The 24836-nt window shown below is 39.3% G+C and overlaps 8 protein-coding genes across 9 annotated transcripts; 4 read left to right on the top strand and 4 right to left on the bottom strand.

Annotated features, from left to right (window-relative positions):
* The first annotated feature begins 156 nt into the window (after positions 1 to 156).
* LSm-4 (Like Sm protein 4) lies at positions 157 to 1000 on the top strand. Its single transcript, XM_017148572.3, has 3 exons — positions 157 to 516; positions 589 to 732; positions 788 to 1000. The coding sequence occupies exons 1-3, from the start codon at positions 170 to 172 to the stop codon at positions 951 to 953; spliced, it is 657 nt and encodes a 218-aa protein (XP_017004061.1). The 5' UTR covers positions 157 to 169; the 3' UTR covers positions 954 to 1000.
* A 129-nt stretch (positions 1001 to 1129) lies between these two features.
* Positions 1130 to 1990, top strand: LOC108062060 (uncharacterized). The gene is made up of 4 exons (XM_070212599.1): positions 1130 to 1232; positions 1294 to 1335; positions 1402 to 1500; positions 1623 to 1990. The coding sequence occupies exons 1-4, from the start codon at positions 1230 to 1232 to the stop codon at positions 1947 to 1949; spliced, it is 471 nt and encodes a 156-aa protein (XP_070068700.1). The 5' UTR covers positions 1130 to 1229; the 3' UTR covers positions 1950 to 1990.
* A 292-nt stretch (positions 1991 to 2282) lies between these two features.
* Positions 2283 to 8586, bottom strand: Cnot4 (CCR4-NOT transcription complex subunit 4). Of its 2 annotated transcripts, XM_070212591.1 has the most exons (17): positions 8330 to 8585; positions 7113 to 7294; positions 6940 to 7053; positions 6730 to 6879; positions 6578 to 6673; positions 5832 to 6050; positions 5654 to 5771; positions 4699 to 5598; positions 4508 to 4642; positions 4263 to 4298; positions 3917 to 4123; positions 3570 to 3848; positions 3440 to 3498; positions 3314 to 3377; positions 2842 to 3252; positions 2589 to 2741; positions 2283 to 2522 (listed from the first exon to the last, which is right to left on the bottom strand). In XM_070212591.1, the coding sequence occupies exons 2-17, from the start codon at positions 7215 to 7217 to the stop codon at positions 2383 to 2385; spliced, it is 3186 nt and encodes a 1061-aa protein (XP_070068692.1). In that variant the 5' UTR covers positions 7218 to 7294; positions 8330 to 8585; the 3' UTR covers positions 2283 to 2382. The 2 variants fall into 2 exon arrangements, with proteins under 2 accessions (XP_070068692.1, XP_070068698.1); XM_070212597.1 differs by lacking the exon at positions 4263 to 4298 and having other exon boundaries at positions 8330 to 8586.
* A 547-nt stretch (positions 8587 to 9133) lies between these two features.
* Mdh1 (malate dehydrogenase 1) lies at positions 9134 to 11881 on the top strand. Its single transcript, XM_017148646.3, has 2 exons — positions 9134 to 9265; positions 10787 to 11881. Exons 1-2 carry the CDS (start codon positions 9263 to 9265, stop codon positions 11795 to 11797), a joined length of 1014 nt encoding a protein of 337 aa, XP_017004135.2. The 5' UTR covers positions 9134 to 9262; the 3' UTR covers positions 11798 to 11881.
* Positions 11882 to 12818: 937 nt separating this feature from the next.
* On the bottom strand, positions 12819 to 18346 carry da (transcription factor daughterless). Its single transcript, XM_017148600.3, has 2 exons — positions 17916 to 18346; positions 12819 to 16030 (listed from the first exon to the last, which is right to left on the bottom strand). Exon 2 carries the CDS (start codon positions 16015 to 16017, stop codon positions 13909 to 13911), a length of 2109 nt encoding a protein of 702 aa, XP_017004089.2. The 5' UTR covers positions 16018 to 16030; positions 17916 to 18346; the 3' UTR covers positions 12819 to 13908.
* Positions 18347 to 19086: 740 nt separating this feature from the next.
* On the bottom strand, positions 19087 to 19974 carry mRpS7 (mitochondrial ribosomal protein S7). Its single transcript, XM_017148497.3, has 2 exons — positions 19816 to 19974; positions 19087 to 19753 (listed from the first exon to the last, which is right to left on the bottom strand). The coding sequence occupies exons 1-2, from the start codon at positions 19857 to 19859 to the stop codon at positions 19141 to 19143; spliced, it is 657 nt and encodes a 218-aa protein (XP_017003986.2). The 5' UTR covers positions 19860 to 19974; the 3' UTR covers positions 19087 to 19140.
* Positions 19975 to 20384: 410 nt separating this feature from the next.
* Positions 20385 to 21883, top strand: Cdk1 (Cyclin-dependent kinase 1). The gene is made up of 3 exons (XM_017148594.3): positions 20385 to 20615; positions 20974 to 21477; positions 21537 to 21883. The coding sequence occupies exons 1-3, from the start codon at positions 20467 to 20469 to the stop codon at positions 21775 to 21777; spliced, it is 894 nt and encodes a 297-aa protein (XP_017004083.1). The 5' UTR covers positions 20385 to 20466; the 3' UTR covers positions 21778 to 21883.
* Positions 21884 to 21925: 42 nt separating this feature from the next.
* Positions 21926 to 24598, bottom strand: LOC108062072 (leucine-rich repeat neuronal protein 1). The gene is made up of 6 exons (XM_017148592.3): positions 24402 to 24598; positions 23117 to 23656; positions 22876 to 23063; positions 22723 to 22817; positions 22521 to 22633; positions 21926 to 22464 (listed from the first exon to the last, which is right to left on the bottom strand). The coding sequence occupies exons 1-6, from the start codon at positions 24513 to 24515 to the stop codon at positions 22033 to 22035; spliced, it is 1482 nt and encodes a 493-aa protein (XP_017004081.2). The 5' UTR covers positions 24516 to 24598; the 3' UTR covers positions 21926 to 22032.
* Positions 24599 to 24836: the final 238 nt, after the last annotated feature.

Below are 24836 nucleotides of genomic sequence, written 5' to 3'. Positions count from 1 at the left end.
TTGCTGGGGCAGACGACTATTATTATCCATTTAACTAAACTTTAAAAAATTAAGTAATTATTTTTTTAAAACAATTTTTTATTCCATTTCATTCCATTTTAAAACTGGAATATCCAGGTACCAAATATCGAAAAGCGAGTATCGAAATTGACTCATCTCTGGTTTGTTTATGTTTTTGACCAACAAAAATAAAGTATGCATTTGCATCATGTCGTCTTCGTTTAGATATAATCTCTTAAGGAGTGTTAAGCCATACACTCCTTTCGCTCCGCAATTGACCAAGTCTATGCTACGAGTCCTTATTCAAGTATCTGTGCATTTTATTGAAACAAAAAAGTCGTCTTCTGAAGTGCTTTCCCTGGCACTAAATAAGCTAACAAATGCAGGCCAAAAGATTCCACCAAACTTTTGTGAACTCTTTACAATGATATTTCTGATGATGCAAATCTTTCTGAGATATCCAAAGGGCGTTGTAAAACATCACGAGTTGCGAAAGTGTTTAATGGACGATTTAAAGTAAGTATTCATGTACTAGTATATGAGCTTTGTTGCAATGCTAATGCATATAATATTTTTCAAATCCTCCAGTTTTGCAGAAGAATATGTTGATGACATTTGCAAAGTTTTGTTAAACCATCATGATGTACTCAGCAAGAACTTTTCAGAAACTAAAATGGACCGCGTTAAAATGTCAAAGCTGCAGTGGAGAATTAATATTTCCCTATCTTTAAAGTAAGTTTCTTATCTTCTTTGAAGAAATACAAACTTAACATTCTTTAATTTTTAGTACTGTGCAAATAGATAAACCTACAATAGTCCTCCACTTCAAACTCCAGAATAGAGAATTTCGCACTCTAGAATTGCCTCTATCTATGTTCCAGCAAGTGCGCTATAATATCGCCCTTTTACTGAACGAGTTGCAGTCATTACAAAGCCGCTCTGCTTTAAAATAAATGAAATGTGTTGTTATCTAAATAAAATAATTATTAAAAACCAATTATTTAGTGCGTATGTATGAGATAAATAATATAATGGAGAATAACTTATCTAGACTCAGAATATTTAAATTAAATATTCATAAATTCAAGTTAAAACAGGATGAAATAAAAAGCAGAAATTGGAAATCAGAACACCCCATATCGTTTCTTGTTCTACATCCATTTCATTCCAACTGTTATCATCTCTATCGATAAGTTACTATCGCTGTATTAATCAATTATTTCAACAAAATGGTAAGCAAAATTATTTTATTGTAAATAAAAAAAATACCTTTAAATAAAATGCGTTTTTTAGCTACCGCTGTCACTATTGAAAACGGCGCAGAGCCATCCCATGGTGAGTCATATTGTGCTTCGGAAGTATAGCATATTTAAAGTCGTGTGCAAATTTGTTTTTATTTAGTTGGTGGAGCTGAAAAATGGTGAAACATACAATGGTCACTTGGTTAGTTGCGACTCCTGGATGAATATCAATCTGCGCGATGTTATTTGCACCTCAAAGGTAATATTTTAATGCGGCTAAATGCCGGTAATGTTTGCTAGATACATCCGTCTTTACATATGTATGTATAGACAACTATGTTTTGAACGTACACAGTTTTTATAATAGTATTTACTTTGCAGGATGGCGATCGCTTTTGGCGTATGCCCGAGTGCTACATCCGAGGAAGTACCATTAAATACCTGCGCATTCCCGACGAGGTGATCGACATGGTGAAGGAAGATGCGCAGGCAAAGTCGAGGAATCGCACAGAGATGAACAAAAACCGCGGCGGCAACTCGTCGCAGAATCAACGCGGCGGTCGTCCCGGTGGCAACCGGAATAATGTCGGCGGCAATCGTGGGCCTGGCCAGGGATACGGAGGAGGTCCTGGCAACAATGCGATGCGCCTGGGCGGAGCTGCTGGTCAAGGAAATCGCCTGCCCCACGCCGCCAAAAATAGAAAGTAGTTGCTTGGACCGTAGGAATAAATTCTTTTCAACTATTCAAAGTCGCGTATTTATTATTCAAAACTTGACATTTTTACACAGTCTCGATAATTTCACATCACGAGGTTTTCTTTGCTACTTATTGCCATGGTATCTCTGTATCTTATCCAGCAAGCAATTGGAATGAGTGGGTTTTAAGTTAATGCCAAGCGGATTAAGTCCCGAGAAGGGTTTCTTGGATTATAGCTTCAATCACGCGGACTTCGTCCACGGAATGTCGGGATTCCAGTCTTGTTCCGGCTCCACAAATGCTTTCACTATGCAAAATTTCACTGGACCGTCTTTTGTATCATGTTGTTTCATTATATTCGAATTTTATTTTGCCTATATTTACTTTAAGAAATATTTAATAAAGAGTACAGGTAAACAAATGTAATATTTATATGTATTGTAGCTAAACGAATTGACGGCTTTTTAAAAACTCAAGCATGCCCTGAACATTGGCATTGACCTGTGGCGGCTGCGACTGTTGTCCGTTCAGCAAATTATTGGGCATCCCCATAGGAAGCAGTTGCTGTGGCTGATTGTTGAAACCTGGAAAAGATCAAGGCTTTTATTTAATAGGCCGTTTTGATTTATCAAGCGCTTTAGCAAACATACCACTCTGGGAATTTTGCTGTTGAGCCAAATGCTGCAAAAACATATCCTGCTGTTGTTGAGGATGTGGGGGAATTTGGTTTTGTGGGAAGGAGGAGAACTGTCTAAACGAAAGTATAGCCGGATCCATTGAAGTCCAATCACTGTTGTTGTAAACTGTTGAGGAAGATATAACGTTATTAATATGAAATAACTTTTAACAGGATGTCTAAATATTTCATAAATCCTTGGAGGGTAAGTTTAAGACATTTCTTACCCTTGTTGTGAGCCATCGGATGCTGCAATTGTGAGTCGCCCACGGGCTGTCCTGGGTTTTGGTGCATGGCCAAGTGAGCATTCCAGTTGGCACCCATTGGTACCTGGTGCTGCCCCTGAACGCCGTTGTTTCCCACCCCATTGACGGGCATATTCATGAAGGGCATCATTTTGCTAGTGTGCTGCTGCAGTCTGGATGCTCCGCCCAAGCCCAGGGTGTTCATGTGATTGAAGCCTGGCGGCGGCATGCGAGCCCGCTGCATATTGTCCACCAGCTGCTGATGTGGGGGAATTTGGGGCTGTGGCGGAAGCTTCGGAACGGGGTTTTCATTGTTAATACTCTGTTGTTGAACAACTTCATTTTCCATAAGTTCAGCAAGTCCTTTTTGGGTCTCAATAAAGGGGTCAAAACCTTAAAATATTAATCAATATTAATGGAAACCCTCGAAAGAGCGATATTAACCACAACTTACCTAAGTCATCGTCGACTATAGAGTTCTGGGTGAACCGACTCTGTTGAGATTGCGTGTTTGGTGGCTGGAAAATAGAAAACCGAAAAATGAATAAATATTATGAGATGTTTTTACCCATTAACTTACCAGATTTTCAAACATTCCCATCATCCTCTTTTGAGGCTGCTGTTGTGAATTAATAAGTCCTGGGATAATGACGTTTAATCATTTCATTATTGACAGTTAACACGAATTTAAATTGGAATACAGAACGTACCATTTTCGACAAAAGGCGAATTCAGTCGATTGTTTTCCAAGAAGGCCGCCACGCGTTGTGGCTCAGGCACAGCACTGTTTCCATTGATTTGAGGCGGGTGTCCATTAAGATACTGATGGTGTGACTGCTGCTGACTTTTGTGAAAATCAAAGAATTTCGACATGTTGCCGCCAAACAGATTTTCCCCCGACTGCTGTTGTAATAGTTGTTGCTGCAGGAGTGCATGGGCTTGAACTCTATTAAAATCGAGATTGTTAGCCTGGAAATGGCTAAGGATATCTGAAAAAGTAGCGATAATATATTTATTAGACTACCTAATATAGATAAATAAATAAAATACAACTCACCATTTGCAGGACCGTTCATTTGTGAAATATTTGTCGCAAAGTTGTTGCGTTTCTGTAATTCGTGCATGCGAAGGAACTCCTCCTGTTGGTGCAATACTTGCTGGTGGTGATGCTGCTGCTGCTGTTGCAAGTGCTGCTGCTGAAGTAGCTGCTCCTCCACATGCCTAGTGTTGCGTATCATCACATTTTTGAAAGCTTCTTCCCACTCTGTTTTCGTAAGAAAGATATATGAAATGATTTAAAAACTTTAGGGACAACAAAACTTAGCTTAGTGTTAAACAGAACAACTAGTGCTATTATCTACAGTTTAATTCTCTAAAAGATACTATAAAAAACAAATGATTACCGTTTGTATTTGATGCCTTTTGGATTCCATCAATATCTGTGTATGCCCGTTCATATTTTAAGTACCGAAAAATGAGAAAAATCGACATAAAATAATTAGATATCTTTAGTTTTTAACAAGATTGCAAGGACAAATAACATAACAAGCTGAGAATTTTACGTCTTCTTATATTTCTAATTGCTTTAATCCAATAAAAAATAATTCTGATGATAAACTCTTAAAAAAGGCAATATATTTTCACTTACCGTTGACCAAGTCTGGTAAATGAGACTGCCGCATTTCCAAATCTAGCTTATTCTTTATTAAGGGGACTTGCTGGAATGATGGCGATGTAAAGAAGCTGGGCGTGTCGTCGAAAATGTTGAGCTTAGACAGCGCATCTGTAAATATAATTTTGAGTAAGGTATAATCCCAAAAAATAGATAAGCTAACGCACCAGTCATTCTGCTTCCATTCTCCGCCAGGCTCGGCGGTTCGACTGGCTCTTCGGGCAAGCATCCTCCATCTTTGCCATTGCTAGGCTCCACTGCCGCGGGACTAAGGTCCTCGGAGGATTTGGAGGCGGTCAGAACGGGTTCAGCCTCGGCAATAGCCTCGTTGCTCTTCTCGGCGTCCTCCTGGGTCTTCACACTTTCTGGTTGGCTCTCAGAATTCACACTATTGCACTTCTCCTCCGCATAATCACCAGGTAAACTCTTTTCACTTAAGCTACTCTCCGAGACATGACCTTCGCTAGTTTCGCTACACGAGCTCACAGATCTTTGAACATTTGTTCCCGCTAATCTCTTTTGTGGTAAACTATCTTCACAGCTTTCGATTACTTCCGCCTTCTTCTTTTGTGTTATTGTACTCTCGCTCGGCTCGATTCTCTCGGCCTGTTTCGTTGCGGCGGCTGGAGGAGCAGCAGGAGCAGGAGCTGGAGCAGATTCCTTGCCCTTCTTCTGTTCCTTTCCATTGGAGGCCCGATCCTTTCCGCGATCGGCCCTCGCCCGATTGCTAGAAGAACTCTGCGGCGGCTCAGCCTTCGTGGTGGCTGGTGCATCCGCTGTGGCCTCGGCGAATGTCTCAGTACTTGTGCTGCCCCGCGATTCGGGCACGTAGTTCTCCTTGTTCTTATTCTTCGCCTTGTTCTTCTCGTGCCTCTTCTCGTTGCGCAGCTTCTCCCGCTTGCTCTTCCCACTGGAATTGTTCGCACCCGCAGTCGCCTCGCGGCCATTGATCGGCGAGACCGATAAACTGGGCCAGGCCTCCTTTTGCTGGGCACTGGCTGCACTCGAGGCATTCGTGCCTGATCCCGAGGACGAAGAGGACGCTGACGATGACGATGGAATCGCGGCTGATTGGGGATAGACATTATTAAGTCATTAAGCTGCTGCTTGGGCGGAAATTACCATTTGCTTTAGAAGCTCCGTTACCATTTATAATACCTGCTGTATTCGGTCCGAATGAGGCAATAAGAGTATCGTGCAGACGCTTCTCGTACTCCTGGTGTTTTCCCTGATGCATTTCCTTTAAAAGAAGAATAGAGGATTAGAAAATGGGAGAGGAAAAGCTGATTCTGGCACCCACCTCCTTTGTAAAACTGGCCTCGGGATCCCCCAGTTCATGTAAGTACATGCAGTCGCCCTTGGGACACTGCTGGTTCTTCATGAAGTGGCTGCAGTACTTGGTTGTCCCCAGGCTTGTCTTTATGAGCCGCCCGTCTATCATAATGTTGTTGACGCTTTGAATGGCCCGCAAAGCATCCGAGTTGTTAACATATGTCACGTAGGCAGACGCAGATGGACCCTTTAAGTCGAAAATAAATTGGAATTAGCAAGGCAATCATAGAAGGGAGCGGGATTCGGCGGACCGAAAACTCCGATACCCTCGCAGTTTTATGGGAAGCACGATGAGCGAATGTTAGATTAACAAAAAAAACACCTGTTAGGGTTATTTTCAATTCCACTCTTGTACTGAAAGCATAAGCACTGGGTCGAAACAATAGTTCCGATCCCTGTAAATAATTAGTTAACAATTTTGCCTAAAATAATAATAATAAAATATTCATTAATATAAGAGCGTAAATACAAGAACATTTCTTATTCAAACGATATTTCTACAGGGTTCGCTTACCAGAGCAGCTAATAACAAAAGGTTCAAATTCATTTTAATCGAAAATAAATTTTGATACTCGTTAATCTGTTCAGTTTCACTGAAAACGGGCCATTTTGCCAAGTTTTCATAGAAACCACCTAAAAGAATGACTGAGCAACTCGGGTATTGGCGCTAGGCCACATGTGAATGTATAGAGGTAATAAATAATTGAATCTTACAACTCTTACCGTTATGCCGGCATACGTGGTACTTGGATTTATAACGACTTTATGAATTTTCCCATATTTACCAAAATACTCGTGTTTCTTTAGTATCTGAAAGGACAATCGTGAGTTTGTCTTGGGTAAATCTTGGTGAAACAACAACATACGTCTGCATCGGCAAGTCGAGGCGGTAAGCCCACAACAAACACCAAGTTCTTTTGGACCACACGAACGTTGGCCAAATGTTTTCGGTTCTCGGTGATCTTTTGTTTTCGTTGCTGGTCCCTTTGGCGTTTCTGGGACTTGAAGGCAATCATCTGGGATGCGGCAAAGAAATCAGGTTAGTCGATTGAAGAAGGGAGGATTATCCAACTTACTTCCTCCTGCGATAGCGGCTTAAAATCAGCTGGATTCTCTGGATACTCCTTGCGGCATGCCGGACACAGCTTGTTCTCATCCGTGCGGATCCTGTGCCAACAGAAACGGCAAATCTGCAAGCGAAAGCAATTGAATTCTCCGCCGTTGAGAGGGTTGTGATAGAGGTATATACCTGATATCCGCAGGTACAGGGAAAGAAGGTCAGATCGTCCACCTCAAGCGGCTCCATACACAAAGGGCACTCGACAGCGTCATCATTACTGCTCAGACCGTTCATTTTCAGGTGATTTTTAGTGGTGAAGTGCTCGCAGTTCTAATTTTTTAATAAACTGTTGATAATGGATGGGAACCAAGCTGTAGAAAGTAAATAAAAATAATAAGTATTTTTTATTAGGTGACTATTTGTATCTCGGGCTTTAATGTCAAGGATAACTTTTACTCAAGTTCTATTGTAACTCTAAGAAAAACCTTTAATTTCCTTTCTTTTTAGTTATAAATTTATGATATAGGATGTGCTTCATCTGATAACCCCTGAAACAAAGGTCTGCGTCGCACCAATATCTTTATAGGATGAATCACCCCAACATTGCCATTATTATTTTGCACACTATGAAAACTAGTTTTCGGAACTTAGCACCTGTAGCTAGACTTTCGATCACAACCATTTTTGAGGCTATAAATGATAATTGGGGCTTTGCACACATTGTTTACATATCGCCCATTATATTCGTGGCATTGTTGACTTTATGCAACCTCTGTGAAACGTCAATTTATCAATTTTATGCTACCTGAAAAAGGTGTTTACTGTCAGGTAATTCTTCTGTGCATATACAAAGGCACACACACATACACGGTGGTCTACACGCAGACAGGCAAACAAAAATGTATTTTTAAATATGGATAAGTTTTCATAACAGATATCAAACAGATTTGCCAATTTACATATGTACATTAACAAGTTCTCACATTAAATATGTAAGCTTTCTTCGGAAAACAAAAAAAAAGAAAGTATTTTTTAGAGTTTAATAACCGGACATCTGTGCGAATATGGCGACACATCAATATGTGCAGATATCACGCAAAATTCATAGAATTCCCATCGATATTCGCGTATGCATTGGAAAATAATTTATTAGTTGTACATCAGCAATTTGTTAACCCACTATATATGCACACATATGCAAGCGTTTATGTACTCAAGCGTACATTGTTAACGCTACAATTATTTACGACCACATACAGTCGGGATTTATTGTTTATTGGGTATATCAAGTCACCAACACGTATTAAAATCGGTAAAGAAATCGATTTTCAAGGGATAACAAAAGGCAAATAGGAAATAAAAACGATAGATGTACAATGTACATAAGCAAGGGTATATATACATACACATATGTATGTACACGTAACACGTATGATTGTAGGTGTGATGTAGGTTTTTCTTTATTCACTCTGAATAGTTGATGAATCGAAATTGCAATTGCAAATTGAGTTCCTGAACGCTTTTTAGTTTGTAGAAATACTTGGTAGCAAACGTATCAAACGAAAGTACTAAGGCTAAAAATAAACGCAAAGTAAACGAATGAATTCGCCAAATTAAAGACTTCAATTTTTTTCCACACGAAACATTCGATATAAAATCCACGAATTGAATAAAACTATCGATAACGCAATGGACGTAAATACCATTTCACAGGACTGCAGTCACATACAGATTATTTATTTTTAGTCAAAATATAAATATATTTTAGGATTAACGTTGACTTATGTTTTAATTAGGTAATTTTATTATTCATATCCCTCTACTGTACCATAAAGATTTATTATTTATTTTGTTTGCCTTATTATGGTATTCTTTCACAAAGAAGGTTGCAAAAATAAAAAAAAAACTTGTTCTTTGAAACTAAATAAGAAGAGACATTTAATAACAATCAGCTGATAACCAAAAAAGATTATCAACTTCAAGGAACCAAAAAGGCATAGCCTATTGTCTTTTTTCCATGTAATAAGTAAAAAAACAATAAGATTAGATGTAGTCTTGTATTTTATTTGTGTTTTATTTTATTTTCTTCAAAATAAATTAATTTACAATAAAACCTTAAAACGAAATTCGCTTTTAATTTATAACAAAAGCAATCGATATATTTATGATGCAAAATACGCGATGGACCATTCTCACCGCGATGGTTTCACGGCTATTTTTATCAAAAATAGAGTGACTTGAAAATATTTGTGAAAAGTAACCGGTTAGCAATTGGCGATCCCTATTTACGTTTTTACTTGAAGTTCGTCCGTGGAGCGTTGCACCTGTGAAATTATAAAATGGTAAGCTTGCCGGCATTATTTTCGGGGAATATAATATATACTACCAAGTTATTATTAATAATTTACGTATTCGGTTGTCAAATGCGAAAAATATGCATACATATACATGCATATAGCCGTGTCCAATAATGTGTAGTTATGAAGGTATGCGTAAATGGTCGCAATATTTTTTCTGGAAATTTAACATTCATTCGACCTCTCTCCATGCTAATCTTCGAGACCCACTGTGACGTAAACACGTTTATATGCACAAATGGATGGTTTCCAGAAGTCCCAAAGAGCACCAACTAATTTCCACTGCAGGCTAATTGGCAATTGACGGAGATAAATTATTGTTTTTCATATATATGTGGGCATTTCCGGGAGCAGATAGGGCTTATATAAACTAGATGATTGAAACTGTAAACCAAAGTCCATGCAGTTCAAATCTGTCATATCTTATCAAAATGTTAAACTCCAGAGGTTAAGCTTCCAAAAATTTGATGTGTTTTTCAATGTCGGGGCTTGAGATGTAAATATAAAATTTTTCGCTATAGACTTTAATCCCTATAACGTTAGGTCTAAGGGTTTTTTACTTTTCTTTGCCTCTGAATAAAGGAAAATATGAATAGAGGTCAAGTGCCACAAGTGCCCTACATTTAGTGTCCTTTAGAAAAGGATTAACTGAGATTGCGTAAGAAGGATAGGTGGAAAATGCACCCAACAAGCAAGGTTAAATTCTAAAAAACTTTTGTTTTTTGTTACTAAACAAACAATATAGTAAAGCCTTTATCTCTAGACCCACTTAATACTAATAACAATTCAAATAGCGTTCTATTTGTTTACTACTCACTATCATATTTGCACTAGTTGCGATATTGCACTTACATATATGGGATTTAACCCTATAATTGCGAACTGGATGTTTGTGAAGGCTAAAATTTTTGCATGTATATTTGTGCAAAGCGTCTAAAAATAAAATATAAAACGAAAGGCAAAGGCTGGATGAAATAATCGCCCTCTTATTATAATATAATTAGCTTAGCTGCATCTAAACATAGCATTTTCTTTCGAAAAACTTTGTAGATCTTATGAGGTTCTATACTAGGTTTCCGCTAGCAGACATAAATATCTTAATTGATAAAATATGATACACAATTTGATAAAAGGGTTCTTTAATAGAGAAAAAGTACTAACATAAAATTGGACATATTAAAATAGACATTATTATAGTGCCATTTTATTAACCCGCAAAATACTTCCAAATAGACCCTAAGAATACTTAGTAAATAATTCGAACTCAACTATATTTTCATCATATTTTGTAGATCTTGAGAGGTTCTATACGAGGTTTCCTTTTGCAAACATAAATATCTAAATTGATAGAATATGATACCCAATTTTATAAAGAGATTCTTTAACAGAGAAAAAGTACTAAAATAAAATTTCATATATTGTGCAATTTTTTTAATCCGCAGAATACTTCCAAATAGACCCTAAAAATACCTAGTAAACAATCCTAACTCAACTCTATATTTTCAGGCTGAACCAATTCGCGTTGTGGTGACCGGGGCTGCTGGCCAGATCGCCTACTCCCTGCTGTACATGATCGCCCGCGGCGAGGTGTTCGGCAAGGACCAGCCCATTGTCCTCCACCTGCTCGACATTCCGCCCATGGTCGGCGTCCTGGAGGGCGTGGTCATGGAACTGGCCGACTGTGCCCTTCCCCTGCTGGTCGAGGTGGTGCCCACCACCGATCCGGCTGTGGGATTCAAGGATGTCTCGGCCGCCTTCCTCGTGGGCGCCATGCCCCGCAAGGAGGGAATGGAGCGCAAGGATTTGCTGTCCGCCAACGTGAAGATCTTCAGGACCCAGGGTCAGGCTCTGGACAAGTTCGCCAAGAAGGACGTGAAGGTGCTGGTCGTGGGCAACCCGGCCAACACCAATGCCCTGGTCTGCTCCTCCTATGCACCCTCTATTCCGCGCGAGAACTTCTCGGCCATGACTCGGCTGGACCAGAATCGCGCCACCTCCCAAATTGCCGCCAAGGTGGGCGTGCCCATTTCCGCCGTCAGCAACATCATCATCTGGGGCAACCACTCCTCCACTCAGTATCCCGATGCTGGCCAGGGCAAGGTGACCGTCAACGGAGGTGTTAAGTCCGTGGTGGAGGCAATCAACGACACCGCCTATCTGCAGGGATCCTTTGTGGAGACCGTTCAGAAGCGTGGAGCTGCTGTGATTGCTGCCCGCAAAATGTCCTCGGCCATGTCGGCAGCCAAGGCTGCCTGCGATCACATGCACGACTGGTGGAACGGCACTGCGCCCGGCCAGTTCGTCTCCATGGGCGTCTTCTCCGACGGCAGCTACGACTCGCCCAAGGACGTGATCTTCTCGTTCCCCGTCGAGATCAAGAACAAGCAGTGGAAAATCGTCTCGGGCCTGACCCTCAGCGATTTCGCTAAGACTAAGCTAGGCGTTACCGGCAAGGAACTCCAGGAGGAGAAGGACGAGGCCCTGTCCGTGCTGGACTCGAATGTGTCCAACTTGTAATGCGACATTAAACCTTATTTACTAACTTCATAGTTGTGCATTTAGGAACCAAGTTCATGGCAATAAAAAAAACTTTGTAAATAACTCGATGGGTATTTTTTTGTTTGTATGACTAACTTTGGCTGGAATCGTTTATATCTCTTTCTATAAGATTTCAGAAATGAATTTCCAAAAGTTATTATTATTAGCCAAAACAACTACTAAATTTAATTTAAAAATTTATAGGCTTAACAGAAGAAAACAATATTAAGCATCAACTCGTCTTGATCATTAAATAATGAATATATATTCTAGAGACGCGGAGGTTCCTCAGAGAGCACTCACAGTTCTCTTTTTTTAGAATTCCAATTTAATGCTGCAAATGTAAATGCATTTTTTGAGTATTTTTCCGTGTAAAATATCTAGATTACATGTATTTTACATGGATGTCATATGTAGGATTCTTTAATCCAAAATGTGATCTTAAAATTTATAAATAAAGTTTTTGGCATGCATGCTTTTAGAACTTTTTTGGACCTGTCGGTATGGAAAACTCAAAATTTGTAAGGTGTTTAAGTCTGCGATCTTCAAGGAAAATGTGAAAATATTTATTTTCCGTGTTTGTAAAACAAGGACCATTCAGATTCAGAATGCAGACACGAGAAATTTCCACAAATCTGTTCTTCATACACATTCCAAAATAATGGGATGGAGAAAGTTGTTGAATTGAAAGCTACGGAATACAAACTATGTTTAATCAATCTCAAAATTCCATAGTAATAGTTAATGACGGACAGGTTTTACCGTGTTGCCAAATTCACATTATAATTTCTTTCTTTCAGAACTAAATTAAGGTTTCTAGCCCCACTGTTTAGTAAAGATCCCAGTTCTCAGTTCGGAAATGCCTTAAAGATCCGTACTTACTCGACGCATATTTATCTTTTGGCAGTAGCTCCCCAAAAATTCAGCTAGGCATCGCAATATTTTACAACAGATTGAAACCTTGAAGAAAATAAACCAATAAATCGACAGCTCAACCATATATTATTAGGTATAAACATTATATTATACCATTTATTCATAACGAAATCAATGAAGTCAAGAAGTCTAAAAAATTGTACAGGTAAATAGTTTCATGAAGTATGTAAGCGGTGTAAAATGTACGAAAGCTAAGAAAATGATCGGGCAAAGATAGACGGAAAACCACCGAGAAAGTTTCCATTTCGCCATATATGAATTCAGTGCCTTAAAGAGTCTGCTGTTGAGTTTTAGCGTTGTCGCTGTAAATTAAAATACACTTTTCCATGTCATACATTCGGGGGAATTACATTGGCTTCGCTCTTCAATTTCAGTTATGATTATAATGGCATCGTTTCGTTTTAATTTCGGTTGCCCTACCCTAGCGAAAAATATAATTAATTAAATTATACAACACGCGGACGTGTCTCTTTGAAGCCTTAAGATACTACAACAATTACCAGCTAATCTTAGATAACGATTAATTCCGTGGTTACCGTTATGTGCAAAAACTTTCTCTGTAATCACATAAGAAGAACATTGTAACGCAATATAAAATATTAATATGGACATATTTATTCCTTAGCTCTCGGGAATATATAGAAGTAAGTCTATGTGTTGTGTTTTTTTTTTATTATAAAACTATTTTCACTTAATTATGTCGTTATGTATGCATGTATTTGTATATAAAAAATATGGCTACGGTGATATCGCACAAAATAAAACAAATAATTATTAAATCAAACATTCTAGAAAACGAAAAAGATCTTCCCAGGTTAAACATAATGGAACAGCTATATACAATCGTTTTAAAAAAGAGCAATTCTGTGTGTGTGTGTGTGGTGGATTGGCAATCATTTGGGCGTTTGTTTTCGTTATATCTCATTTAGTTTTCTTATGGTTTGTTTTGTGTTTTGTTAAAAGTGTTGTACATTTTGTAGGGGTTGTGGCTGCAATTTGGGAGGACGACAACGCCAGAACATATTGCTTAAAACCTGATTCTCCAGTTGCAAGTTATCTGAGTACTTGGCCGCGGAGCCTTCAATACATTCGGTTTTTATGGAAGAGAGGGACGACGACGATGATTTCCAGCAGGGGTTCCTGGGCGGTGCATGCTATTGCGGAAGCTGGGCGTGTCCGAGCTGTGATTGTTGCTGCTGCTGCTGCTGCAAGTGGGGTGGCAGGCCGCTGTTGGCTGGGTTGACCTGGTTGACGGGTAGGGATATGGTCATGCTGCTGATGGTCTGCGCCGGCTGGCCGTGGTAGCTGCTCCCGGGCGTACCGCCTCCCACCTGCTGCTGCTGCGGCTGCGGTATCATGTGATGCTGGGCACTCAGCTTCGGCCCATCCTCGGCCTTCTCCTCCTCGCGCCGCTTCAGGCACGCCGCCTTCGGATTCAGATTGCGCTCGCGCACCTGCTGCTCCAGCGTCATGATCACCTCGACGGCCATGTTCAGGATGCCCAGCTTCGTCTGCGGCTTGTCGGACTTCAGGTGGGTCATGCACATGCGGCCCAGTTCCTTCAGCGCCTCGTTGATATCCCGAATGCGGATCCTTTCGCGGGCGTTATTCGCCTGTCTCCGCTCCTTCTCGCGTATAGCCTTAACCGCCGGCTCGGCGTCGTCGTCCTCGTCCTCATCCGAGCAATAGCGTCGCGGTCTCTTCGAGCCTTTGGAACCCTGCTGCGAATGCTGCTGCAGTCCCGAGTTCGACGACTCAATCGAGCTGGTCGGCTTGGTGTCCGAAATGTCCAGGCTGGTCAGACTGGAGGTGGTGGAGACGCCCGCCGGCACCGCCGCCGAATTGCTGATGGCCGTGTGCTCTTTCCGCTTTTTCGTTTGCTTGGTCAAGGAAGTGGACGCACTGCGATCGAGTTTCAGAGACTGGCTGGAGGTTCCGGCGGCGGCAGCTGCGCCCAAGGCCAGAACTTCGTGCACCAAAGCGGCATTGGTGGCGTTGCTAGACGAGCCGGCATTTCCAGCGCTTCCCAGATGCGACGGCGAGTTGGGCACAAACGAGGTCAAACCTTCAAGGTTGTCGATCGAGGTCAGCATCTCGGGCTCGCAGTGATTCCGCAGCACATTCAAGGCATCGTCCAGTCGCTCCTCCATGCGAACGCCCTGGAAAACGGAGGCCATGGTGTGCAGGCTGGACACGGGGCCCATTTCGCTGACATAGCTCGAGCTGGGACCGCCATTTAGCACCGAGTGGCCCCAGCCAGAGCCGCCGGAAACGGAGGGCTCGCCGACCACCGATTGGGTCAGCGGTGGCGGCGAGTTGACGGGCGTCGAGGGATTCGAGCCGAAACTACTAATACTTTGATCCGCCGGCATGTACATCTGTTGCTGCTGCCGCAGGGCCGCCGCCGAGGAATTACCAGCTCCGGGCACCACCTTCACACTGGCCCCTTGACCACTGAACGCATCCTGAACGGAACTCTGCACGGCAGGACTGTTCTGCTGACTGTGTTGTGTGGGATGTGGATGCGGATGGCCAAGGGGCAGGGCGTGCGGGAGCGGAAGAGGGAGCGGTAGTGCGTGGGAATGTGCGTGCGGCGTGTGATTGAGCGAGTGATGGCCAAGCGGTCCAGCCGTGGACAGTGCACTGTGCTGTGCTTGTACTGTATGGTTGTTGTGGTTGTGGGCCTGCGGCGAGTTGAACACGGCTGGGGGATTCACGTTAACGTTCACTGGTCCGGGAGTGGCGCGAAAAGAGCTCATCGGCGGCAGGGCCGTGGACACCGGGCAGTGCAATCCATCGACGGGGCCTCCTCCTCCTCCGCCGCCCATGCCAAGTGCGTCCGCCTGGTGAACCTGCTGCTGCTGCTGCTGCTGGTCCATGGAGTGGCCAGAGAGCGGTCCGCTGTTCTGGTACGCCGCCTGACCCATGTAACTATTGGCGCTGCCCATCTGCGACTGACACCAGGCTCCTCCTCCGCCGCTGCCGGCGGCGGCGGCTGAATCAAAATACTGATCGACGGTCGAGGCGTTGGCATATCGGTTGTTACCACCGCCATTGTTGCCATTGGCGGCATCGTGCATCGAGTTGAAGTCACCGGGATACATGCCGTTCTCCACGCCCAGGCTGCCGTACGGCGAGTGGTAGCCACCGCCACCGCCGCGATCCGCTCCCACCGTCCCCGTCGGCTGCTTGTTGGCTATCTTGTTGAAGCAGTTCTGGAACACCTCGTACAGGTGCATCGGCTCGTCGTCACTGGTCGCCATTTCAGCAATAGATCTGTAAAACAACAGGGTATCATCAGTTCACGCTGCCTTGTCTTTTTACTTGCTTAGTGTAAAGGGATATTAATAGTTTTGACAAAGCTATGAAACCTATTTTATCGTGTTACCTTAAATAATCACAGGAATATCGAAGAAAGTGGAATGCCAATATTAATTGAAATCAACACGTTTCTAAAATGTTGTTCAAGCAACAACTATTCTTTCTGAGAAGAATTATAACCAAATCGAGTAATGTACATATATAAAATATTTATTTTCCTATACAAATTATAATGATAATTATCAGCATAATTAAGATAATATAAAAAATTTAAACTATAAAGAAAATAAACATGTTTAATTACATATTTATGATCAATTCATGTTACACTTGCGTTGAGAACCATTTATTATTCGGGATTGACACAGAATTCTCGGGTGAAATTTGTGATATTAAAAACAAAAACAATAAAATCTCTATCCGAAGAAATTTCTTTGACACCCTCGACTATGAACACTTAAAAAATGAAGCACCCTTTAAAAATTGATTTAGTGCAACAGGTAATGTGCAACTTGTAAAACAATTTTTTTAATGAATTCTTAGACATTATGAAGAAAATAGACAATGCTTTGCTTAAAAACTACGATAATAATAAAAACCAGTTATCGTCGCATTCGAATATCTTTTTACTAAATGCTCACTTTCCTAATATGATGATCACATCATACAAATAGGATCTAAACATGTTCTAAATGTGCTAGCGCAGGAATGAGTTCTGTATCAGGAATTCGAAAATAGTTTCTTTAACCACTCTTAATACCCGCAAAAGTAAAAAAATATTAAAATTATTCAAACTTCCAAAGTACTTATGTCGTTGACCTAATTATCTGACCTTGTTTTGTTTTTTTACCAAAGTAAATAAATATAAAATGACTAAATGAAAGCTACTACTCTTAGGATATTTATAATCAATATAAATTCAACAAAGGACAAAAAGTGGGTGTGGCAAATATATGATACAACTAGCCCTACTTGTAAATGTATAGGAAATATTAACAAAATAAATTGTATAAACTTATGTTCACAAAAGTCTTAAAATAAAAGTAATTAATACAAAAAAAAAAATTTTTTTAATTTAAACTTATTTTTTTTTTATAGAATATCTTTTTGTGCCTGACCTTTCCATTAATTATTATTGGCAAAATTCTTGTTATTTTTAAGCACATAACAACAAATTATCTTAGTTTGTAAATTTCTTAAGAAAATTTGTTACGGGAAACAAACAAACAATAATAATAACGTTGAGTAAATATGAATTTGCACGATCCATGGCATCTCGATTTTTTAAGATTCACTCAATACCATGTTAATAGCGCGGAATAAAAATTAAAAATTGAAAAAACACAACAAATACATTTAAAAAACCATACATTAACATATTCTTACAATTTTTCTACACCTGATTCACAACATTTTTCCACGAACACATGTACATGATACTTACATGAAATATACACGTACATGATATATTAAAACCATAAATTTGTTGCGGAAACATAAAATATATAGTTACTTTGCAATCAAATGAACACTCACTCGAAGAATAAAGTTAATTCATTCGTTTTACACCTATTTACTCGCTTATACATAAGAAGTTACTTTGTTTACGAGCATTCGTACATATACATACATACATGTGTATGTATGCAGAATCATGAAAATGGTATCCACATACATTTAAGTGGAATTAATTCGTACATAACGCTGTAAATCCACTGGTATATACACACATTCAACAATTAAACGTATGCAGATCCATCCGCACCACAAAAAGTGCAAGCAAAACGCTATAAAACATACCCTGAACCTGACTAAAATACATTTCGTGAAAAGTACTCACCCTAATATCCACTCTTAATTCTATGTATGCAATTCCTTTTGTTGCAGCGAGTGTTGACGTTGAGCCACCAGCCTATGTATTACATATACATATCTTTTTTGTATTAATACCGAGAATCCTTATGTATTCTATAGCGTTTGCGTTTGGTAAATTTACCCAATTTTTTTTTTATAATGTCGTCCAGTCAATTTTAACTAGTAAGATTATGTGTTTTGGGATTGTATTAAAATGCACAGGTAAACTAAACCGTTTCGTGATAAACTCTTCTTTTACACATTGCAAATATGCATGACACTTTTAGTAAGCAATTTATTTCACTGCGTTTATGCGAATTTCAACTATAAGTACAAAATTCTTTATTTATCATTCAGCTCGTTTTAATTTTCGTGTGCTCGGGATCGCCATCTTTGTTCTCTTCGTGCGTCATCTGTAGCGTTGCGATTCGATAAGAATCGATAGGCCCTTCGATAGATCGGCTTCCACATAAATCTAAAAAACCACAATACACCGTTTACACTGTGGACGCGTTTTTAGATTTTTCTGAAATTGGTTTCTAGCACAAAAGACGAGTGTTTGGATTTTGCCAACCGTTGATTTGCTGAATAAATGAAAGTTAATCAGAAAGCTTCAGCAATATAGGGAACAAACCTAAATGGTTCCTGTCGTATTTTCAAACAGCTGTTGTAATATATTAATGGCAATTAAAACATATACAATTTTACTTTTTATTGTTAAAAAATTACTAAAAGCAATAGTTAAATCTAAGATAGACTCTAAAAATATTTTTTTGTCATGACCTTTTAATGAAAAAAGGACTTACCATTTAACATGAACAGCTGTTCCAAAAATAGTTAGTTTGGTATTTAATAAAAGGCAACACAAATATACTAATAAAGTGAAATTCTTAGCACCTTTTAAATATTACATTTCCATTTGTTTTCATTGCATTTGCAAAAATTTAAAAATTATTTGTATAAAAATTTATAAATAACATACGAATAAAAATTTCTGTTGACTTTTCAACAAGTATGGAAACAATTTTTATAGCAATGACCCCAAGTTCTTCAACTTCATGCTATGTTCATTAATAAAATCTTTAAAAAAAGTGTCATTATTAACTCTTTGTCAGCTCACTTGACACACCTAACAGATCTAATGACAACGAAGACTATTAAACACAAATTTGATAACTTTATTGCATTATAAAAAGTAATAAATCGTAAATTTAGCTCCATCTATAATGTGCGTAGGCGCGGTTGCTCTCGCATTGCCTATGCAAGTCGTCCTTTCGCTTGACGACTCTTCCCTGGCCATGGGCCGCGTCCAGAATCTCCCAGGCTAGTTTCTCCGGGAGAGACACCTTGCGCTCCTTCTCTCGGGCAGCCTCCAGGAGCCACTTCATGGCCAGAAAATATGATCTCTTGGTCGTAATGGGAACTGGAACTTGGTAGGTAACTCCACCGCGTTTTATGGCGGTTACTTGAAGGATCGGTCTACAGTTTTCAACCGCTTGCTTCAAGAGCGTTTCGGCATTGGTGTTGACGGCGGTCTTGTCCCCTTTGGCTAGATTCATGTGCTCCGTCTGCGTGCGTTTAATTAACTCCAACGTCTTCGACAAAAGTGTTCTGGCCAGGGCGCTATTGCCCTTTTTCGTTATATAATTTATCATTTTTTCCTTCGTGTCGTCATGGAAGACTGTATCCGAAGATTTGTTGACTACAGCCTTAATTGGGACATGATAGAGCTTTGATAGTTCATTCTTCTGCTCAAGTTGTTTATCTTTCTGTACAATAGGTTCGACGTAATGTGTGGGATACACCGACATCAACCGAAGACCACTGAAATAAACAAGTGACGGATTGGTTGTTTTTTGTTATGCAGACATAAGGGCAGGACTTACCTGAGCCTCAAAGTTTTCTCTGCAATTCTACTTAGAAACGACATGTTGACATTTTCTGTTATGTCGGTAAAAAATATTAATTTTGTTTAAATAGCTATGCACATTTGGGACAAGCATGTAGGTATGTCAAGATATCGTCATGTTTTTTAACATTTTGGAAACAATTGGAATAGAGCAATTAAACCAATTAGTTTAGGTATTTTTGGCAATGATAATAGCAAGTTTTCACATCGGAAATTCGTGCAAATTTATTTATTTTGTGCGGGCGGTCAAAAGTAGAATTTTTTAACAGCAATTGGTTTTTGCATAAATATTTATTATAGGATGACTGTAAAAATCCTTCGCTAGAGCCTATTTCAAGAACATTTTAAATTGTCATTTGCAATTTTTGAAGTAATACTGTGTACTTCAGTAGAACCAATAGGAGTCATAAAAAGCGTAAATACTTAAAAAAAATGATAAGATTATTATTGAAGTAACCCGATTATAATAAAAAGTCTCGGTTCGGCTTTGGTTCCTTTTTCACGTTCCAAATGAAGCGCTAACAATGCTAGCTTGTATTTCGCTTTGAACGGTCTGGTAATACTTGTGCATATACGTCAAAAACGCGCTAATTTAAAAGTCGGTGGCTTGCAATTATTTGTACGAATCATGGAGGACTTCGAGAAAATTGAGAAGATTGGCGAGGGCACATATGGAGTGGTGTATAAAGGTCGCAACCGGCTAACGGGCCAAATAGTGGCAATGAAGAAAATTCGCCTGGAGTCTGACGATGAAGGCGTTCCGTCGACCGCGATCAGGTAAAATGCCCCGGCTTGGACGCCAAGCCTCGCAATAATACTCATGCGACATTTCTTTATTTAAAAGCTTGTCATGAACAACTTGTTGATACATAGATGTACCCTATGTTTCCTTTCCACATGCAGGATAGATTTCCTTATAGCTATTCGTTTTAATAGTCAAATTCAGCATAATTATACATGCACGTATCATACATAGGTATGTATGTATGTATGTCTGCAAGTATGATCATACATACATATGTATGTATTTCGATAGATCATACTTTCTATTTGCGATCCTTTTTCGATTAAATTAGTAGTATTTTGTCTAAGAACCTTTATATTTAAACATATAAAAACAACATATTTTTTTTAGGGAAATTTCGTTGCTCAAAGAGCTGAAACATGAAAACATTGTGTGCTTGGAAGATGTTTTGATGGAGGAGAATCGCATATACTTGATCTTTGAGTTTTTATCGATGGACCTGAAGAAATACATGGATTCGCTGCCGGTTGATAAGCATATGGAGAGTGAATTGGTTCGAAGCTATTTGTACCAAATAACCAGTGCCATTTTATTCTGCCATCGTCGCCGAGTTCTCCACCGAGATCTGAAGCCCCAGAATTTACTTATCGACAAGAATGGCCTCATAAAAGTGGCTGACTTTGGTCTCGGTCGATCCTTCGGCATTCCCGTGCGCATCTACACCCACGAGATCGTGACTTTGTGGTACAGAGCCCCCGAGGTTTTACTGGGCTCACCTCGGTACTCCTGTCCCGTCGATATCTGGTCCATTGGGTGTATATTTGCGGAAATGGCAACGAGAAAGCCGCTGTTTCAGGGCGACTCGGAAATTGACCAGCTATTCAGAATGTTCAGGTAACGTTGATTGATATCTTTTATGTTTTAAGTGATATTAACCCTCAGTTTAATGACAGAATTCTTAAAACCCCCACCGAAGACATTTGGCCAGGGGTCACTTCGCTGCCCGACTACAAGAACACCTTTCCCTGCTGGTCGACCAACCAATTGACCACTCAGCTGAAGAATCTCGATGCCAACGGTGTTGATCTTATTCAAAGTATGTTAATCTATGACCCGGTTCATCGCATTTCCGCCAAGGACATTTTGGAGCACCCCTATTTCCAGGGCTTTCAATCGGGCTTAGTTCGAAATTAACGTTCAGTATTCTGGTTTGACTTTAATTACAATTTATGAACAAGAATCGGAGTCTAAGCTAAAGCAAAATAGCCGTAAAATAAAAATAAGGATATAAAACAAATAATAGGTTGTATAATTTTTTACTTTTTATAGAAAATTTATTTACAGTTTTGAAGCCGGTGCTAAAATACGTTTTAGTTTGGTTAGAAAGTACTAAAATTAACTCTTTTTCTTGTTTTTAGTTATAACAATAATATAAGTGCCAAACCCCATTTAAATATGGAAATCTTCATTGAAACTAGTCCTATTATAGAGAGCACTGCTAGCTCCGCTGTCGTTGCGCCTGAAGACGCCAAAGCAGCCGCGTCTTTTCATCACGTAGGCGCCTGCAAGAGTTGGCACTGCGATGAGCAAAACAACCAGGAGTCCAATCCATATAAGGCTGCCAGTGGAACTCGACATCATGTGTTCGTTTGCAACTCTTACCAATTCAACGTCTTTCAACGTAGTGGGCGTGGCACACTGGACATTTTTAGCCAAAACCGTTGTGGTTCTGTTGATTTGCTCGATTAGGACGTTGATCAAGTAATCGTTGGAATCGTCGCAGTTCCACGGATTGTACCTAAGGTCCAGAGCCTTGAGTTTATCCCAACGCACAAGTAGCTTTCTTGGCAGAGTCGTAATGTTGCAGTTACTCAAGTAAAGCTGTAAAGTTAATTTTTGGTTTAATATATTTCTTTGTAGGTTTGATTTTTAATTACTTTCTCCAGTGGAGGGTAGTCCAAGTACTCGCCTCCAGTGACGTTCTTGGACAAAGCCTCCTCATCGATTTCGTTTAGAAGTTCGTTGTCAGACAATATCAGTTCGGTTAGACCTAATAAAAGAGGTTTTTAAAAATTAATAGATATTTTCCTTCTCAGTAATTTATATTTATTTTATATAATTCTTGAAATGTTAACTTACTTTGCAATTCACTAAATGCTCCTGGTCCTATTTTGAACAACTTAGTCATATACGTCATACTCAGGTGGGTCAATTTGGTCAACGGTGGAAAAACACTAAATAAGTTTTTTTTTACTATGGATTGTTTAAAATTGTAAATACAAATCTTCTTACTTGTCTTCAACCAGACTGTCAATGGGGTTTTGATTTAGCACAAGACTGGTCAGGTTAGTCGCTCTATTTAAAGCCTTTGGTAATTGGTGAAAAAGATTGCCAGCTGCAATTAGGGTTTCAAGATCTCGGGGACCATGAAGAATGGTTTCTGGCAAGTCATCGATTTCCATGTACGAAACGTCTAAAGTCTGAAATAGCAATATGAGGATATTAAGTTATTTAAAAATATTAATTGACATACCTTCAAAGATGCTAATCCGGAAATGGCCGTTTCTGAAAGTCTATCAATAACGTGGAAAGCATTGGAGCAGAGAACGAGTTCCTCAATGTGGGGGATGTGTTCAAACAAATCGGCATCCAAAGTATGCAGATCATTGTATCCCAAGTTAAGGGTTTTCAAATTCTCCAACGCTGAAAAGTCGTTCTGTGTGTAGGGACCTTTGAAAACATCTGGCACTAGAACTTTCGAAGTCAATTTGTTGTGCGACAAATCGAGTGTGGTTAGTTCGGTTAAATTCTGAAAGGCTCCTTCGGCAATTGAATCTATTAGATTGTTTGCCAAGTACAAGTTTTCAACTCCATATGTCGGTAGAATCGGAACAGTAGTTATATTGTTGTGCTCTAGCTTAATCGTTTTGAACACAACATCTCCGTTGGTCAAATCTTCCCATTCCTCTGCAGACAGCCATTCCTCAACTTTTTCGCTGCAATCCAGCAAAAAATCGTCGAAATCACAATTGCATTTCTTGCAAAGCTTGCTGTCCTTTAATTTTATTTTTTCCTGCAAATAGGAGTAAAGTTATAATTTACTAAAAAAAATGTTTAACTTAAAAGTTTAACCGCAAATTAAAGAATACCAACTTGCGAGAGTTTTTTATTTATATATCTTGAAGTCTCTTTACAATATATTAAAATATATAGCACCTATGTAAATGAAAGTGAATGTAATATGTCTCATTTCAACGGTTAAATTGTTTTTGCATGTGCACGTATTCTTTAATATTTTCCTTCGCCGTGGATTACTAAGCTTAAAGGTGAATTCTTGTGCTTTTGTTGAACTCATCCTTATCTTTTCCACTTTGCAATGCCTTTTTGTTATCGCATTTTGATAGTGGTCTCACATACCCTCGCAAAAGGCATATTATTTTGGTCATTTATTTGTATACTATCTGCCTTCCGGAATATTTTATGATACTTCCTCTCTAAAAAACGATTTAGCAAGACCTTTTAAACAAGATCAAGAATAATTCGTTTGTATTTTTCTAAATATATATATTAATACATTTGTCTGTGAATAACTTTGGCTACAGTTATCTTTACCTAAACTTTTTCACTACTGCCCGTAATCTTATCGTCTTGATTATAGCGTTATTATTGGTAAAATTCACACTTGCATTCGTTATATGGCAGTCTCAAGTCTCACACACAAATGACACATTTTAGTAATGACACATTCTTTCCATTTTCTTAAGATTTTCCCAAAAGATAATATATTTTCTTTGTAAAACGGAATACTGTGTGTATACCTTTGGCGCTTCTGGTTTTACTGTAGTAGTTTCGTCTTTCGCATCGCAATTTACTTGGCTCACAACAATACAAAATATTGAAACAGCTAAAATAGCTGATTTAGTAAGATTCATTTTCGTAAAAATTGTTCCGAAAAACGACTTTAAAGCTTGTTCACCGATCGATTAAATGTACATGACTAACAAGTGCACAAGCCTCAACATATTATTCAGCTAATATTTTCCGAGTTTTTATCTTATCTCTTTCAAGGCATTGATAACACTATCCAACAAAAGCGTCACTTTTATGGGTCAGTTCTCTTTTTGTGTTCGACAACTAAAATGGTTTTCGCTACTCCTAAATAAAATCTATTGATTTCACGAGAAAATACTCATAGATTACAAAGATATAATAAAAATGAAATCATATTCGTTTAAAACATTTTATTTTTGTAA

Source organism: Drosophila takahashii, chromosome 2L (assembly GCF_030179915.1).
Source record: "Drosophila takahashii strain IR98-3 E-12201 chromosome 2L, DtakHiC1v2, whole genome shotgun sequence".
Taxonomy (NCBI): domain Eukaryota; kingdom Metazoa; phylum Arthropoda; class Insecta; order Diptera; family Drosophilidae; genus Drosophila; species Drosophila takahashii.
The sequence above is the reverse complement of the archived record's forward strand: the minus strand, read 5'-3'. Positions and strand labels throughout refer to the sequence as shown.